This window comes from Gekko japonicus, unplaced genomic scaffold (genome assembly GCF_001447785.1).
Source record: "Gekko japonicus isolate JY-2015 unplaced genomic scaffold, Gekko_japonicus_V1.1 scaffold244, whole genome shotgun sequence".
NCBI lineage: Eukaryota > Metazoa > Chordata > Lepidosauria > Squamata > Gekkonidae > Gekko > Gekko japonicus.
The window spans coordinates 738,457-757,815 of record NW_015165838.1 but is presented as its reverse complement, the minus strand read 5'-3'; the positions used below and the strand labels follow the sequence as shown (position 1 = coordinate 757,815).

At 41.0% G+C, this 19,359-nt stretch overlaps 1 protein-coding gene across 1 annotated transcript; it reads right to left on the bottom strand.

Moving 5' to 3' along the window:
- Nucleotides 1-1,110: 1,110 nt before the first annotated feature.
- On the bottom strand, nt 1,111-13,568 carry RP2 (retinitis pigmentosa 2 (X-linked recessive)). The gene is made up of 5 exons (XM_015410983.1): nt 13,386-13,568; nt 6,173-6,838; nt 4,893-5,007; nt 2,808-2,893; nt 1,111-2,075 (listed from the first exon to the last, which is right to left on the bottom strand). Exons 1-5 carry the CDS (start codon nt 13,518-13,520, stop codon nt 1,992-1,994), a joined length of 1,086 nt encoding a protein of 361 aa, XP_015266469.1. The 5' UTR covers nt 13,521-13,568; the 3' UTR covers nt 1,111-1,991.
- Nucleotides 13,569-19,359: the final 5,791 nt, after the last annotated feature.

Below are 19,359 nucleotides of genomic sequence, written 5' to 3'. Positions count from 1 at the left end.
GCAAGAAGATCGAATCAGTCAATCCTAAAAGTAATCAACCCTGACTGTTCCCTGGAAGGCCAGATAATGAAACTGAAGCTCAAATACTTTGGCCACCAAATGAGAAGGGAGCACTCACTGGAGAAGACCTTGATGCTGGGAAAGATTGAAGGTCAAAGAAGACGGGGACGGCAAAGGATGAGATGGTTAGACAGTGTCATAGATGCAACGAACATGAAATTGAGCCAACTTCAGAGGACGGCGGAAGACAGGAGGGCCTGGCGTGATCTGGTCCATGGGGTTGCAAAGAGTCTGACTCGACTGTGCGACTGAACAACGACAAAGAAACAAATTACAACATGAAGTGTCAATGGCTCTGGAGAAGTTAAGTGACTGATTTTATAATAGGGAAATGACACATTAAACAGGTCCCTGGCCAAATGATTTTCTAGCTCTCTAGTGGCACAGTAGAGGTCATGGTTGTCCAAGACATGCAAAATTACAGGTCAAAGATACTAGTAAATTTTTCATCTGGATTTGTACAATTGCAGAGTAAACTGCTGGATTAGCTCCCCGAAGGACCTGTGGGAAACATGCTTGTCATGTTTGAACGTAGACCTCTATGTTCTCCCCGGTGATCACAGCAGCAGTATCCTAACAGAGTTTTGTTTAGAACTTCACAGGGCTAAAATGCTATGCTCCAAGTAGGCAAAATGATAGTTTCCATTATGATTCAGCATGGCTGGGAAATGTGAGACAGATCTTAACGGATTTGCTTGCAGGAGAGACTTTTTGCCACATACCTGTTCATACTGCAGCCCCCTATGCCCCCAGAATGCAACTCCTGAGCTTCAGAGGACAAGATGTACGGCACAGCGGCCAGAATAGGGATTTGGCAAAACCCCTTTCACCTCTCTCATGAGCTGTTCTGTGACCTGTATAGTGAGGAGGTGGAAGGCAATACAATCCTTTCACCAACTTGCTCTCTTCACAGAGCTTTAGGATCTATCTCCATAGCTTTTATGCTTATAATTGTGTCTCAATGACCACCACTTTGTTACCACCACTTCCTTGAAGTCCTACAAATGTTCCTTCTTTTAGAATTTCAAGACCTCTTACTGTTCACAGGTGGCAAAAATAATAAAATGACATCAATACCCCCCTCCCTAGATTTTCAGGAAGATACAGACTTGTTATCTTCCACTGTGGATTTTATAGCAGGCAGAAATCAGAAGCGAAATTTTCTCCCATTAAGTCCTGCTTCTTTTGGATATCCCAGTCTACCCTCAAAGATATCCCAGTCTACCCTCAGAGCAGGACGTAACACTACCAGCAGAGCGAGCTACAAGTCTCCACTTTTTGCTTGCATAAGAAGCAAAAACACTTGTCTCATGCATCTGCACCCCTCACATGAACTGCTCATATTTCCAGAGTATATGAACCACCAAGTTGCTACATGCTGAGAAGTTGTGGAACCTGGGACTTCAGAGGAAAACATTCAAGCAACGAGCTTTTATCAGCTCCACTGCTCACAAAATACAATCAAGCCAAGTCACATTAAAATCAGTTGGAAACTTGCTTAAATCTTTCCCACTGCAATCAGGAAGAGTTTAACTTTGGCATGACTGTACTCATTTTCAGTGAAAGCACGTTACACACAATGGCAAGTTTTTGTTTTACCTATTCAAAAGTTGCAAATCAGTTGAATGCATCTGAACTTTCACCAAGACTAATGTTCATATGTACAACCTTTCCGATGTCAGAAAAAACTGGCAGGAGAACTTTAGGTGCCATCACATTATATACATTATAAGAGATGAATATTGAAATTCTACTTAATATTACTTTATAAAAAGATGGTGTTTGTGGAATGGCAAGTAATTTACTTTTTGTAAAGGCAAGTAATTTACTATTGAATATCTGACTATCAATGCAGACAGCTATACAAACCTAAATGTATCTCAACTGTCAATGGGATCACCTGTGAGTAACATTTCTGTGTCACATTTATTTCACATTCCCATCTGCATGTCAGCAAAGTTATAGAAGCTGTCTACCTCTCTGGAAGCAGATGCCTTATCTTCAGATACAAAAACCTGTTTTAGAATAAAAAGGGGGGAAATGTTATATTGCTAACCACAGCAGTCATGTCTAATAAGCTATCTATAAGACAGCATAATTCCATACTCCTTTTTATTGTCAAAGAAATGCATACCATTAAAGAAGAAATCACCCTGCCACTACAACTGGAAAGCAAGTTCAAGTTATTTCAACTAGAAATCAAAACAAGCTTCCAATAACTTTATCCAAGATGATGTCTTCATAAAATAGCATAAAATATATAAAAAAGAAAATCTTAAACAAAATGTTTAATTACAGCGTAAATAGTGTAACTGAAACTGAAGGCGCTTATTCCCTGTTATGTTGATAGTGCAAACACAGGAGCACTGTACTACCAAGATTACTTCTGAAATAACTACTGCTGTCTCAAAAAAGCTTTTGCAAACAACTGTAATACTACTGTCAAGTCACTGAGTATGTAATTTTAAAGTGCCAAGTGTTTTATTATGAACATAAACATCAAGAAGAGTTCCCATTTCTGATAAGGTTGGTCTTTGGAGATCTTGGAGAATGGAGGCTAAAAACAAGGTTATTATTTAATGCAAGCACCTATTATTTTGTATACCACTGAAAATCTGAAACAGAAAATAGAATTCAAGATAAAGTTCTTGTGAGCTAGCATAATTCAGAAGAGAACTGTGGAACTCTGCAACCTCTAAAGCAATATGTGTCCTTTAGGGACATGAGGAATCCACACTATCACTCACCTTAGTACTAGTGAAGACCTTCGCAACAATGTCTTGACAGGCTGCTATGGAACCATCTCCATTGAACTCCAGAGCAATAACTGAACCTAAGACAGAATTACAGTGTGTTTAATAGGATATCTGTTCAACTACTGCCTTTAGTATACTTATTTATTTTTCATTTCTTCATGTTTATCCCTCCTTCCTTTCAAGGAATTCAAGGCAGTATACAGTTCACCTAGTTTTACTCTCACAACCACCCGATGGGACAAATTAAGTTGGGTGAAAGAGACGCACAGCAACATAAGTCACCCAGCGAGCTTCATGGTAGAATCATGATTTGAACCTAGTCCTCCCACATCTGAGCGTGATACTCTAACCACTGCCCTCCACTGCTGCTCTGCATTGTATCCCATCCTTCATAGCTATGGACTACAATAGTATTCTAAACAGAAGTGCAAGATAGTACTTTTTAAAAGTCTCAGTGATATAGCTGTCTTCCTATTGGAAGTATTAATACAGCAACATTCAGATTAAAAGTATTGTCTGCCTTTCCAGTTGTGTGGGTCTCCATGACAACTCACAAAAAATAATGCAAAACATTAGTTTGCCCTCCCTCTCACTGAGGACTTCTCCAGGCACAATTGTGCTTTCATGCAATATTTTCCTCTGTTCTGCAATAGAGCTCCCACCCACTCCTGTCTACCAGGAGATCCTGGCAACAGATGACAGTCCCAGAGGTCAGAGCTCCTCCTCTTTCAGTCTGCAGGACCAAGTATAGCTTCCAGTTTCTCTCTCCTTTACAGCTGTTCCAAATGGCAGAAAAGGAATGTGATGGCAGTAGCTCAGACATTCTAGCTGCTGCCTGCACTTAAACTGCAGCAGGCCCAGGGTGAGGAGGCTTCTTCCCCTCCCCCAGAAAAGTCTACCAGAAAGCAGTACCAGGAAAAGGATTAGTTAGTGAAGGTAAGTAACAATGCAAAGGGAACAGAAATTTGCTAACTAGAAATACAGGAAACAATGCTTCCAAGTACAGATTTCTAGAAGGCTCAGCTTTAAGAAAGCAAAAACATATTCTTTCCACCTTTTCTAAACAATTTATCCATAAGCTTGATCAGTGAAAGAGACAGTGGTCAGTAGCAATTGTTTAATTATTCAGATGTTAAACCATGCTTATGAACAAGGCAAGACTTGCAGGAAGCAAACTTTTCACAAAAGCAAAAGAGGAAGTAAAGCAACCACATTTCCTTACAAATTAACACCCCTCCCCCCCCCAGCACTAGTAGAAATATATATTGGCTCAAAAGGACCTGCATTCTTCTCCCTCCCTCATCCCCTGCCTACATGAGGGCCTGTCCTCCCCAAACCTACTCCGCTCTCTAATGTATTTATTCTTGTGCAACAACTATCCCAACAATTCTGGACAGGGTTTTCATGAAACCATGAATAATCTAAGCAAAATAATTCCTGATCAGAAGTTCTCAGATATTAAACATTACATTTTCAGCTTTAAAAAACATATAGATATTTGTAAGCCAGTATTTCCCAAATAGTAAAAGAGAAGGAAAAGCAATTGGCTTTCCCTCAAATACTTCTCTCTGTGGTCCTGTCAATACTGTATGGGGGGACGCGAAATACAAAACTTCACTGTGCAAGCTACAGAACAGAAGCCATATGAAGCAAATGAGCATGAACAGCAACATTAGAAAAAGGCAACTTCCCCTCCTGCCTCTTATTGTATTTTTCCATGCCCCATCCCCCAATTGTGCTCCTACAGTTCAGTGGACCAAAGGAACACTGCAGGGAACAAACTGGGAGCCTGAAGCAGGAGGAAATGGTGAAAATCTCCCTTTCAGCCTCCACAGGCAGAAGAGCCATTCAATCATAAAACATCACCATAAGATCCAAGCCAAATCCCAACAAAAATTGTTGAGATTCTCTAAGTACAATGGGCCAAATTTGAGTTTTATGAGAGCTTATGTGCATTATGACATTCCATTAACTTTTGTATAACCTTTCACCTTACAAATGGCCGCTAAGTAGATTTTAGGTAAACAGAAGATTAGAACAGAAAAGTACTGTAGTACACAGCAAGAACTGTCATACCTTTTTCAAGTAAAGGAATAAATTCGGATGCTTTTTGCTGGAATACTCTTTGTGCATCATCAGTTTTCATTGGAACTTCTTTAGTCTGTACCAAGCAGAAGCCTTTTCCAGTCATCTGTTGAATTTAAACCAGAATTAGAATTGCTGAATATTTTTTAATATTTACATTCTTTACATTCTTAGAAGCAGCAGTCCAAAATGATAGGCAAATACAAATCGTGTTTCCAATGTTGAAGTCAGCTTCTTCCTTGATTTTTAATGCTGTGCTCCCACTAGAATTAGCACCTCAGTCTTCTGAATCTCTTATTCACATAGCATACTCAAAAGGATAAGCCACACTTGAAAATGGGAATATATGAAGCAAGCATGAATAAGGCTTCAATGTGATTGAGATACCCAGTCCCTGTACTGGGAAGATGGAAGTGTTTCAGTTAGTGAGAGCGACTGGCCATTAATGGAGCAGTCTGCATTATAATCAATGTAACCCACTTAAACTTTCTCTACATATATGAGACCCGATAAAGTTTTATACAAAGCAAATTTAATTACCTAGTTAAAACAATCAATTTTCATACAGTTGTAGTAAGAATCAGGTCAATGCTGATGATTTTTATATAGTACCCTCAATGCAAGCAACATATAGTGCAATGCATACTAAAAATACAGCATTCTTGCAGTCTGATTAGCCATTACTTTTGCAAGTAATGAAGAACTTATTCCATCATCTGAAATTATCCAAAATACCATGTGTTATACTATAGCATCTGCAATACTGAGAAATACAGGTTGAGTTAAATACAGATCGCAAGTCCTTAAAATAAAATTGAACACCAATTTTGATGAAGCCTCAGAAGCTAAATGTGACTGAATTAAAGTCTGGTGGTCAAAGGTGCAGCTGCTTCTTCCCCATCATGTTCTACAACCACTTCCCTATTCTCCTTATAGCAAGCAATATTTCCCCGTTCTCCTTATAGCAAGCTATATTTCCCCCAAGAGCAACAAGGAATACAATAAATGGCCCACAATACACTTTTCTGAAATTAGAGTTCCTGAATGCCTGCCTAGAGAGTTTCTCTCGCTGCTTTATAAATTGTACCTTGTAAAGCATGGCCAAAATAGTATACAGTGGCATTGTGTAGCTTGGCCATATGAAGTGTGATTACTCAGCAGTGATCTGGAAGCTAATAAGCTTCATCGTTGTAACGGTCTCTAGAAAGTTCCTAAAATTTCCAGACATACATCTGAAGATGCAGGGTGAGACACAGCAAAGTGCTTCTTACCTCATCAATCAATTTCCTTGCATTTGCAGTTGTATAATCCCCAGCAAAGAACACTACCAGGCAAGACTCCTCACTGCACTTTGGACGTCGCCCCCGTGTTATAGGAATTATGCTCTTGCTGGCATCAGTTGAAATTCTCACAGCCTTCAGTTCTTCAGCTGTTGGAAGTGGTACTGCATCCTGAGCTAGAGCATCCTCCAGCAGAAGGCCCCAATTGTTCTCTCCTAAGTCTGGCGTGAAGTCATGGATATTGCTCCATGTGTTGTTGAAGATGCTCAGACCAGCATCTTTCAGCTGCAAAGCCAGCTCTGGATAGTAGTACTGGAAACACCCAAACTTCATACCTGTAGAGGATTCAATAATGGGCTGGGTGGCACAGCACAAAAACACCTCCATCTTCCTGCAGTCCCTTGTACGAAACTGTTGGCAAGCCACTATACATTTACAGTCCTTGCAGTCACGGAAAAACACACTGCCTTTTACAGGTCCTAAAAAGATCCGGCAGCCTGTACAGTCATCAATAGTGATTGTAGCTGAGTGGTCAAAGATGTAGATATTGCAATTCTCACAGTCCTGAATAACAAACTGTTGACCTGCAACTTTCCCAGGTAAACGTCCTACTGTTTCATTCTTGAGTCCAGAAAACATATAGTCTTTTGGATCGATCTGGAAAAGAGACACAATATCATGTAGCAGGACCTATATATTTTAGACCCAACAGACAAAATTAGGCTAATTATAAACAGACAAAGTTAGGCTAGTTACACGACCATGTGGGATGGGCACATTGGAGTGAACAGTTTACCTTGCACAATTGACAAAAATATTTTTAACCTAATCCAATAGAAATTCCAACTCCACACTTTCCAGCCTATTAATTACTGTAAGTATCAAACCTGTTACAGCATCCTTTCCTTCCTGCTTTGTTTGATTAAGCAAACACTAAAAATACATGACAAACTCATTCTTTTTTGGTATTTGTGTGTGCGCGCACGCACCCGTGCCTGGAAGTCATGGCAATCTCTGACAACTCCTACTGGTGCATGGAGGATGTTCAGAGGAGTGGCTTGATAGCTTGCCTCCACCTCCCAGCCCTGGTATTCTTTGGAGGTCTCCCATCCAAATACTTGCCAGGATTGGCCCTGCTTAGTTTCCAAGATCCGACGAAATCGGACGAAATCTTGCCTGGACTATCCAGGTCAGGGCTGACAAACTCATTCTCAATGGGTCAAAAACTCAAATTGTTCTTGACTGGTTAAATGCTCTACCCTAATCCAAATCTATTATACAGGCATAGGTGGCTATTCTGCTCATCTCCAAAGATGATACAAAATAAAAGATGCTTATAACTGGACCGATTCTTCTTGGCAGTTTACACAAGTGTTTGAGCAAAACATCCAATTATAATAAATGGTTTCACGAAATACGGTGTAAACAAAAACACATGGAGACTTTCAGTAGTCCCTGTTCAATGATGGACAAGAACATTATCAGACTAGAACAAATTATACTTTTGTATTTAAGGTTTACAAATTATGTACATCAAGTATCTGAGTTAACTGTAAACACAGATGGGAGGAAGGATTATTGTTTAGGGAGTGACATTGTGCTCAGAAAATTTTAAGACAGATACTGTAGGCTGCTAGGGTTCTTTGTTAGAGGCTGATGCTGTTACAGACTAAGGTAACAGAGAGAGGATGCACGGTAGAATGGATTAAACATAGTAAGTTCTAGCCAACATATCCTTATAGAACCAAATTAAGAATTCCCAAGTAAACATTGCCTATTTGCTTTTTATTTTCTTGATGGAATACTATGGCATTTTTATTTTTTGACTTACTTACAAAATCCAAAATATTCAAATAATAATAAAACCACCTGAAATTCAAGAATTAATTAACAATAATACAGGCTAGAAGTTGTCACAATTTATACTAAAGAGTCTCAGAACATGAAATTGGAAGAGATCAGGGCTACATTTGCAAATGTGCTAGAAACAGAAATATAAGAGAACAGTCATCTATAGCTGTGAGGGGAGGAGCCTCTGGTTAGCATGCAGAAGGTTCGAGATTCAATCCCCAGCATCTCCAGTTAAAACAACCAGGCAGTAGGTGATGTGAAAGACCTGAGACCCTGGAGAGCTGCAGCCAGTTTGCATGGACAACACTGACCTTGATTCAGTATAGGGCAATTTCATGTGGGTTCTATGCCAAACGGCCAGCTTCTTGGCTTCCCTTTTCTCTTAGATTTGGCAACTTCAACAATGCAGTTGAAACACTACCGAAATCCCACTTAACTTCCTCTAATACGATAAGCTTTACTAATTTCCTCCAGAAAGAAAGAACAACTTTCTTCCAAACTTGCATCAAAAATGATAATAACATTTTTACACTACACCATTCTTTGTGCACTGAAAACATTACAATGGGGGGCAAAGAACCCAGTTCTTGCTGACTTAGTCTTGCATAATTTCAGTATATTTTCCTAAACAGATGGGTATTTCTTGATTTTAAGTGGCCCTTTAAAAATATTGAGTCCAATTAGCTGAGCGTTCTCCACAGAATTCTACATAATAGCCTGGTTTGACTGCCAAAACAGCTTATTGCTAGCCTATGGCTTGTGACTGAAAGCCTCTTGTAAGCTAATGTATTCTCCCCCCATGCTCTGTTAACTGGATGCAGTAACATCTGGAGAGAGCTAATACATGGTGTGTATATTGAAGGCTGTGTCTTGTTAAAGTCCCACCTGTAATTTTTATTAGTGTAATCTAGAGAGTTTCTGCTACTAAATCCCACTGAAATAGGTAATTCAAGTACGAGCAGGTTTCAATAGGATCATCCACTTGAATCTTTGTTGTGTATACAACTCACTTTTCCAATTTAAAATCTAAATGTACAGTTTAAAATATTCAGAATCTGTATGAACTGAATTTGATAGCTTTGTAGATTCCTTTACTGTCTTACTTGTAGAAAGTATGTATGCTCTAAAAGCTTTGAAACAGAAACATGAAACATTTATGGACTTCTCCATATTGAGCTAAATTCAAGGGGAACTAAGAACTACAAAGAAAGTGAAATTATACATATGAATATGCTGGTTATTGTCAAGTGTGCACATTTCATCTACAGAAAAGGCAAAAAATGCTGCAAGAAAGAACATTATTGCTGTATAGTGGAATTAAGACACAGGTCAAAGCTGTAAGGAACACAGATAATATAGAGCAATACATGAATAGGATTCTGATTTCAAAAACAGAAGACCACCAATATCTGCTTATTAAAAATGACTGTCTTAAATATAAAATTCACAGAATACTACACTAGCAAAACTGATGAACACCTTCTGTATCTCTGTATGCCCATTTTTTAATATACACTTCTTTAAATAGGAGAAAACACCACTTTATACTTTGCATTTGTAATTTAAATGTGTGGGCACAGCTAACATTGTTAAAGTTCTTTTTATTCATTCAAAAACTCTTGGAACACATGTTCCATGGAGAAACCTAAAATGGAGAAGAGGACATCTACTTAAGCTTATGTCACTCACAATACATTTTAGGATGTAAAAGGTCATAGGACTCATTTATGAGTCCTCCTGAGCACTCCATCCCTTATCAAGCAGTTTCCTTAATCTTAATGCCAATCCTCCCCCACCCCAGCCATCAGTTTTAGAATACATTAAACCCATGGCTTGATGTAATCCACTTGAAGGCTTTAGATGCTAGATGAGGGAAGCTGGATGAGGTTAACTACAAAACCTAAAAGAATATAATTTGCAACTACCTAATTTACAGAACTGAATTAGGCTAGTTTTCCCTTCTCTTTGAAGGGAAACCAATTATAAACCAAATTATAAATCCAAATAATCATACTGCACCTGCATATCCTATCACCAAACACTGGAGTTCAAAATACACTTCTAACAGCCTGCACAACAACTGAGGTAGATAAAACAAAGTTAATTCAAAACGAATTTTTTTTAATGTTTTGCCTTAAAAATTATGCAGATTTCCAGCTCAAATACTTCAATTTTTAGATGAGGGGCACACAGTTTTTCCAGTCTGGCTGAACTTTACCATACTGTATACTAAGGTATTAAGGTATATAAGGTATTACAGACACTGAAGAGAGGGAACTTTTTTTTAGATAGTGCGGAGAGAACAATCAGCTAGTGACTCCAGTACCTAAAAAGAGCCAATGTGGTGCAGTGCTTCCACTAGCATTCAGGAGATCCATGTCTGAATCCCTTGTCAGGCCAGTCAGTCTGCCTAATCTACCTCATAAGATTGCTGTTGTGAGGTTACTTTGTGGTCCCATTGAGGGAGAAAAGTAGGCTGTATCTTTTTAAAAGATTCTTGGTCCATAAAGCTTTTTCTGAGAGTCTACATAGTGAATCCAGTCTTGGACAAGACAGAACTAGATTCTAACTTCCATGCAGCAGTTTAAGGTGTGTCACTATCTTTTAACACCCCCCCCTGAGGATTACTAAACAGATAAAAATGAGAACCCCAAAGACAGAACTTCATATCTTTTAATAAAGTTGTATCTATTTTACAAATGACCATTGGTTCTACGCTGTTATAAATAATTGTTTATCTAGTAAACCGTAGTAGAAAGGAGATTTGTTGTACAATTTAAGATGAGATAATGCTAAGAACACATGTTTTTCAATTTTGTATGTCACTGAGAATGAATGACCTGAACTATAATAATTTAGTGAGCTGGTGATTTATTTGTATTCTGTTTGTCTCATTGAATTACAAATTAATATGCTTTTATACATAATTCATCTATCTTGCTGAATCGACAGGCTCTGTATCATACATATTTGGTATGTATTACTCAATAAAAGATCTGCATTCTGTATATATTCATTTAAAAAATTAAGAAGTCATTCATGTATGGGTAGATTTTTATTTGAACGTTCTTAAAACATTTAAGAATTTTTGCATTAAAAAAAATCAAAGCAAATAAAGTCAGCCACCCTTCCAAGTCCAATGTGTATGAAGGCTTACACAAAGTTACGAAACTGAACTATACAATTATCATCAATTAAATATAGTATATTAAAATATGTGACTATTTATTACACTTTTATATCAAATCCATTGGTCAACGATACATACTACGGGAAAAGGTGCCTGATGTTCCTCGTTTCAGCTGAAGCCTTTATCGCAAGCCAAAGAACTCTTCCAAAATTGAAAAGTTCCAAAACGGCACACAAGTTGACAACAAAGCCCATCCAATTTTCACAGCACATATGGCACCATTAATGATTCTCCATAGGATGCAGTCCTTCAGTATTCAAACCTCTGGCATTCCACTGCCTTGATTTCCACTATTTAACATGATACTAAAGACAATAAATGATATTATCCAAGTGTGTCACAGAACAAGCATCTACTAACATCCAACCAGAGCCTCAGCTTTATGAGTTCTTTGATTGCCTATTATTTATTATTTATCTAGGACATTTCTACACTGCCTTCTGTTCAACCCTAAACACTGCAACTTTAGTCCCAGTTCTATCACTCCCTTGGTACTGTCACCCTATAGTTTATGGTACTGGAGTGCATTTGTTAATTCGTCTGTTTGGCAATTCATTCTTCACAAAATAGTGTCTCCTTTCAAGCAAGATCTTATAGCCCATCATATGCAATTAGTCAAACTCCACAGTACTACTAGCTTCAGTGACATAAATAAATCAATACACCATCTTCCTACTATTAAGGAAGTTTATCATCACAAGAGGAAATGAGTCCAAGGTTATATGGAAGTTCTCTAAGTTGAAATCAGCAAAGAAAGAGCGCAAGATCTTAGCATGATTCAAGTGTACCATACTGACACATTTCCTCAAGTGTTCAATGCCCTGAAGGCTAAAACAAAAGACCTCTGGGGCAAGAAGAAAAAAGTTTAGACAATCTTCTTGCATAGAGTTGTGGGGAACGCAGTGCTGGTTACCAACAAACAAAGATCCCTGCGGGAATGACAGCAGCCTTTGCCACTGCGAGCACGGCAACCTCATCCCCTAGACACAAGGGATGACTAGAGAAAAAGAATTAATAACATACAGTTATGACTTACATCAAACACAAGGGCAAGCACTAGTTTATAGTCTCATTTATTTTATTTACAGAATTTGTATCCCACCTCTCCACCCTTACAACAGCCACCAAGGGAGCTTAGAACTCTTATGATAAAAGAGATACACAAATACATGTATATTTATATATTTCCTTCAGCTACATCCCACCTTTCTTCCTGATGGGGACTGAAAAGTGGCTTACATTTTTCTCCCTTCCTCCATTTGATCCTCAGAACAACTAGTCTGGGAGCTCACATTCAGATAGCTGTAACTACTAGAACTACCACCACCATCACAGATTAACTTTCACAGAGGGACAGTTCTGTTTGCCTGTTGGAAGAGAACACAGCAAGTTCTGTGGCATCTCAAAGACTACCGTACACTTAGTACCTAAAGTGCCACAAAATTGTTTTAACAGACGAATATCTCGACTCCTCAACATGATGGAAGAAAGGGGTAAAACAGTGGGGATTTCCCCTCCCCCTTTAGATAAGTGGGAGAAAGTGCTGAAGACACATTGAACGAGAGAGAGAGAGAGAGAGAGAGAGAGAGAGAGAGAGAGAGCGGAGAGAGAGAGAGAGAGAGAGAGAGTAGAAGATGAGTGCAAAGCAAATGTAGAAATCTCACTAGGCTCAGAAGTCCCTGAAAGGGGCAGAAAGTAAACCCATCAATGATTTAGCAAGCGATTCAACACCCCACACACCCCTATGTTGTTTACACTACGTTAAGTGCCTAACCTGTACCAAGCCTCGGCTCCGCGTCCCCAGGTCACTGGTGGAAATCAGAAAGGGGGAGAGGGGGAACCCGCCCATGAGCTGGAAAATACTCGGAGAAAATGAAGCACTTTTGATTCCTCTCTCCCCTCCTTCTGAGAATGCAGGGTGCTGAGGGATAGCTAACCCCGCCGCTAAACCCAGACGCTTCCCTGAGTAGGGGAAAGATGACCACGGAGCCTCCTCCCCAGACCACCAGAGGCTCGAAGCAGGCCGAACCTGGAGATTCAAAGACAAGCGCCGGCTGCCATCCGCAGAAGAGGGGGTGCGAAGAAGCCAGGCGAGGAGAGGCAGAGGCAGGAGGGAAAGGGGAAGAGAGCTCAGGGCTCCAGAGAAAAGGGTGGGCGGTGTACCTTGGCTCGCTGGTCCCAACTGTACTGCGGCTGCTTCTCGGCTCCCGGGTCGCCGGCCCCATTCCGGTCCCCGCTCTCGGCACCGAGCTGCGGCTCTTTGGCCTGTTTTCTTCTTTTCGAGAAGAAGCAGCCCATGACGGTCCGTCTCCTCCGCCCGCCGCCACACAGCCCCCCTTCCGTCAGCACCGCCAGCCGTCCAAATGAACCTCACCCGGCCCCGCCCGCCGCCTTTAACACTCGCTTCCGGCTTCTCCCTCCTCCGTCTCCCAGGGCGACGGCCGCTCTTCGCGTCTGGCTTTTTGCTTTCCAAGGCCAAACTTGTCTGTCCAAATCAGCAGGCCAATAGGAACTCGGTGTTTCCTCGAAGCGTCCCCGTCAGTCAAGTAGGCTTGTCGAATCCTTCGCTTCTCCCCACCTCCCGCCCCCGCCCCGCCTCAGGAGGCGGAGTAAGGTCGTTTGTAAAAAGCCTGGGAGGACCTTCGGCGTTATCCGTCGGCCTCTGATACCCGCCAGGGACTAGGATGGAGAAATACATTTTTATGAGAAAAGTTCGAGCGTTTTGTCCCGGAAACTTTTATAGTTTGAGAGGGAAGGAAGGTTGTTCACGGTAGAAACACTTTGCACATGCTAACAGACGGTTTGTGGTTGCATATCTGTGCCCCATATAGTTAAGCAGCGGTTTCGAAAGTCTCAATAAATAATGCAGGATTGTAAAGGTTACTGTAGATCTAGCAATAATTCTAGAACAGCAAAAAACAACAGAAAATTTGCGAACGGCAAAAAAAAATTAAGTGTATGAAGGAAGAATAAGCCGGGGTATTGTGGAAATTTAAAAACAATGAGGTTAGAAAGAAAAAACGTTGTAAACAGCACTATTAAAGAGCCACGAAGTGCAAACTGAGACGTGATGGTGTAAAATTCAACTATAGTCAACAAGTAACAAAGGTAGATTTGCAATAGCTGTAATTTAGGGATAAAGCAAACTCATTGTTTTGCTAGATTCAGGTCGGTAGCGGACGTGTTGGTCTGAAGCAGCAGAACGGTTTGCATTGTGTCTGAAGAAGTGTGCTTGCACAGGAGAGCTGGTACTTGAATAACCTGTTACTGTATATTCTGGTTGGCAGTGAGACGCTCCAAGATCTCAGTCCTTCCAAGCCTTGCTCTTCCTTGTTTAAAAACTGAAAATTATATTGATGACGCCTGCAATCTTCTCTATGCAAATCCTGGCTATGACAGACCTATGACCTATGCAGTTGTCTAATCACATTATACAAATATGCCATGAGCATTTTACTTACATGGCAAAGTGGAGATTTGAACCTGGGTCTCCAGCATTCTAATTTTTTATTGTGTTATGTACACTTACTTGGGAATAAACTCAATTGAACATATATATGAAAAATGTGAAAACAGTTCATTTTTTAAAAATGAAAATGTTACCACTGTGTGTCTTCTGTGGTCAGCTTTAGCAATATATTACAGCATAGGTTTGTAAATGAAGCCAAGAGATATTCGAAATTTAAAATTACACCTGTCTAATGTTAAGCGGCTGGGGGAGATGCAACTATATCCCTTTTAAGCCATTATTGGGACCAGAAGTAACTTTAGCAGCTTGTTTCTCTTGCTCCTGTAGCTGTTGGGAGTGCCAGCTACCATATTACCCTGTGTATCAGCTGGTCAGCTCAGTCCTACTAAAAGCAAGGAGACAGCACACTGCTACCACTCTTAGCTAGTTAAGCTAGCAGTAAATATATCTATTAGGAGCTGCGGTGGCTCAAGTGGTTAAGACGCTGAACTGCAGGCTGTGGAAGGTCAGTAGTTCAGCAGTTCAAGATGCGGGAGCCGCAAGACGGCGTGAGCTCCTGTCTCTAGTTCCAGCTCCTGCCAACCTAGCAGTTCGAAAGCAAGAAATTGCAAGTAGATAAATAGGTACCACTTCGGTGGGAAGGTAACAGCGTTCCGTGCGCCTTGGTGTTTAGTCATGCTGGCCACATGACCACGGAAACATCTTCGGACAGTGCTGGCTCTTTGGCTTTGAAACGGAGATGAGCACCGCAACCCTAGAGTTGGATTCGACTGGCTTTCGAGCAAGGGAACCTTTACCTTTACCTTTAAATATATCTATTGGTAATAAAGAGCTAATGTGGTATAATGTTTAAGAATGTCAGACTAAACTCTGGGAGACCCAGGTTCAAATCCTCATTCTGCCATGAAGCTCACAGTGTGACCTTGGACCACTCACTCTCCTTCATCTTAACCTATCTCACAAGGCTGTCGTGAAAAAATATGGAGGAGAACAATGTACATTGTTTTCCTTCTCCATTATTCTCAGCTTCTTGGAGGAAAGCTGGCATTGAAATGCACAAAATAAATAATTTGTGTTTGAATGTAAAGGATGGGGTCAGCTCCTAATGCAGGGCCAGTAGGGACAGAATACTGGGCATACAGGGATCAATCTGTGCCGTATGCCACTTGGTCAAAAGAACATGGCATTACAGCCTGCTGGCCAGCCTTTCTCATCAATCCAGGATGAATGGTTGATTGTCAGTGGGAGCTAATGGAAGGAGATGGTGTTCTGATAGCTGGGGATCTCTATGGGTTCTAGTCAGCAGTTGGTGGGAAATTGGGATATTGGCTTTCGGGGTGGGCCACACAAATTGTTCTCTGGGGATCTAACAAGCTGTGCTGTCTGTCTTTAGACATGCCTTTTCTTTCTTGGCTTGAAAGCCAAGCAAGACACTACTCATGCAAGTGGAGCATTATATAACAATAGGATCCGATTGTCAAATTAAAACCAATATAAAATTGTTATTGGACTGGAAATAGAGGCCTGGTACTCTTTACTATCTCATATTGCAGTGGAGAACTGTGCAGTCCTATGCAGAATTACTTCAGTCTTAGCCTATTAGTTTTAATGGACAAGCAGTCTAATCTTGTGCATTTGTTCTCCTATTGTGTACGCCCAAGAAAAGAGCCTTGAATGTGCTTTGCTCTGCATAAGATTATTTTACCCTTATACCTTAACCCTAGTTTAATTCCTTTCACTATTCAGTCATACATATATAAATCTTAAAATATCAGAACAGGTTACCAGCAACCAGAATAATAACTTTAATATTATCTGATTCAGCAGAATACTTGGTAAACATTACACATTTTGTTTGGGAAATGCTACTAGTGGACTCTGAGGAATTAATTACTCTGTTGTTGATAATACCAAAACTCAAGGGACAAAAAAAGGGAAAGGACACAAACAAATATTTAAGCAATAATAACCTGCAGTATCTAAATTTGATGTAGATTCACATGGATAGCTGTGTTGGTCTGAAGGAGAAGAAGTATGCATGCACATGGAAGCTTATACCTTGAATAAAACTTTGTTGCTCTTAAAGGGGCCACTGAACTCAAACTTTGTTCTAAATTTTGTTTCAATCCTTAGCATGTATATAGTGATTTTTGAAGTGTTCACATACTTGTGTTGTTTCAGTAATCCTTATAACACCTCTGTCAGGCCAGTCAGTAATTATCTCCATATGTCTCACAGAAAAATAAGGATTTATTATTTACTTTATTTTACAAAATTGACACCCCGCCTTTCTGCTCCCACAAGAGCCACTGAGGTGGCTAACAAATTAAAATGTGCATAATATAATCACATCTTATAAACCATTAAAACCAGCAACAAAAACACTCCATTAAAACAAGACCAGAGCTAAAATACATACAAAAAGTTAAAAAACAACTAAAACATTGGGCAGAGAGAAGGGATCACTGAGGGAATGCCAAGCCAAAGTCTTCAAAATCAAAAAAAGTCTTAATCTGCTGGCAGAAAATGGCAATAGAAGAGTGCTGCAGACATAGGGCTGCCATCTGGAAATTTTGTGGGTGGAGCCTGGGAAGGGTGGGGTTTGGGGAGAGAAAAGATCTCAGCAGGATACAATGCCATAGAGTCTGCCATTATCTCCAGGGGAACTGATATGTCATCTGGAGATCAATTGTAATAAAGGGAACTCTCCAGGCCCCACCTGGAGGTTAGTAAGCCTAGGCAGACAAGTCTCCCTGAGGGAGAATTCTGAAGTTTTGGTGCCACGATTGAGAAGGCCCTCTCCTGAGTTTTCACCTACCTAAGCTCAGAAGCTGGGGGAACACCTGAAGCAGAGTTTCAGAAGATGACTGTACGGATCGTGTAGTACCTAAGGCAGTAGGCAGTCTTCCAGGTAAGTTGGTCCCAAACTATATAAGGATGAAGTTATGAGTTGCCTCTGCAACCTACAAGTTAACAACTGAACTAAGATCAGGCCAGGATTTTGTGGCTTGTGGGGCAATTTTTTTTTCTGGTGAGGCTGAAGTTCTCAGTGCAGAAAGAAAAGCCATTTAGCCAATAGAACACTGTTATTACCAGGATAAATCTCTACATTGCAACCTGTCAACCACTTTAGATGACAGTTCTCAGCTGCTGCAAGTTAATCACTTCTGCCAGCCTAAGCAGCAATTCTGCTAACAAGCTGGCAGGTGGGGGTGATGACTTCTATAGTCAAGAAAACTATCACTTAGGCAGAAAAACTCTCTTAAAGAAGACTGGTTTCTTGACACCGAGTTAGAAGGGATCCTAGAGGTCACCTACTCCAACCCCCTTGCTCAGTGCAGGAATTAGTCAACTGAAGCACCCTACTCTGCTTAAAGGAGTGCATACCTTTAAAAAATGTTTTAAAATGATTGGAAAAAAGCATTTACAGGAGAAATTCTTGTGGGGCTGTGCTTTTAAGAAAGGGGGCAGAACCCCCAAAAGCCCCACTGTAGTTATGGGCCTGGCTAACATTTGAAGTAGGGACTTGGTAGGTGACAGCTGAGCTCCTGCTTCAGCCTGGAAAAGATCTTGACAACAACTGGTTTTCCTGAAAAGGACCTTTACAAAGGCAATGAAATCAGTGGGTTTAAACTGGTGCAACTGTATTAGATCACACTGTTAGACAAAGGAGTGTGGGCAGGTGGGCAGACCCTCCTGAGTTCTACCTCAAATGATCTGCCATCACTTACCCATTTCTGTCTTTCACTTCTGCCTTCGCATTTGGGGAAGCAACCAGCTTTTGAACTCATGAAAAAGGAAGAAGGGAGCCACGCCCATAGCCAGGATTTTTTAAGTCGGGTGGCTTTTAAATTTCTTAGGGGGGCACTGGCTAATTGAATTAAAGGAATACCTGTCTCTTTCCCCCGCATCTGCCACCACTTGGGGGCCCTGGGCTGGATGGGAAGTCCAGTGTCAGGAGGCCTAACCCCACAATGCCCCACTATAGCCCACCCAAAAGGCTGTGCTGTTGGGACCCGCCTGCTTGGACAAAAAGTCTTGTGGGGTGGGTAAGGTAAAGGTTCCCTTGCTCGAAAGCCAGTCGAATCCGACTCTAGGGTTGTGGTGCTCATCTCCGTTTCAAAGCCGAAGAGCCAGCGCTGTCCGAAGACGTTTCCGTGGTCATGTGGCCGGCATGACTAAACACCAAGGTGCACGGAACGCTGTTACCTTCCCACCGAAGTGGTCCCTATTTATCTACTTGTAATTTCTTGCTTTCGAACTGCTAGGTTGGCAGGAGCTGGAACTAGAGACGGGAGCTCACTCCAACATGCGGCACCCGGGTCTCGAACTGCTGAACTACCGACCTTCCAACAGCCTGCAGTTCAGCGTCTTAACCACTTGGGCCACCGCAGTCCCGTGGGGTGGGTACTGCTGCAGTGAGGAGCAGAATTAGGTGAGATCGAATGGGGGGGGGTGTAGTTTGTCTGGACACCGTCCAAGAGAAGGGAACTTTTTTGCTGCCCTGCTTTTCTTCACTGGGGACTGTGGTACATCAATAGATGACATACAGGGACTGCAGAAGGGAAGGGAGAGAGTGCAATTTATAACGCTTCCCTGTTTGGGGTGGGGGCTTGAGCAGCCAAAGAGCTGAGTTAGAACCTCTTCTCACTGATGTGGTAGTTTTTT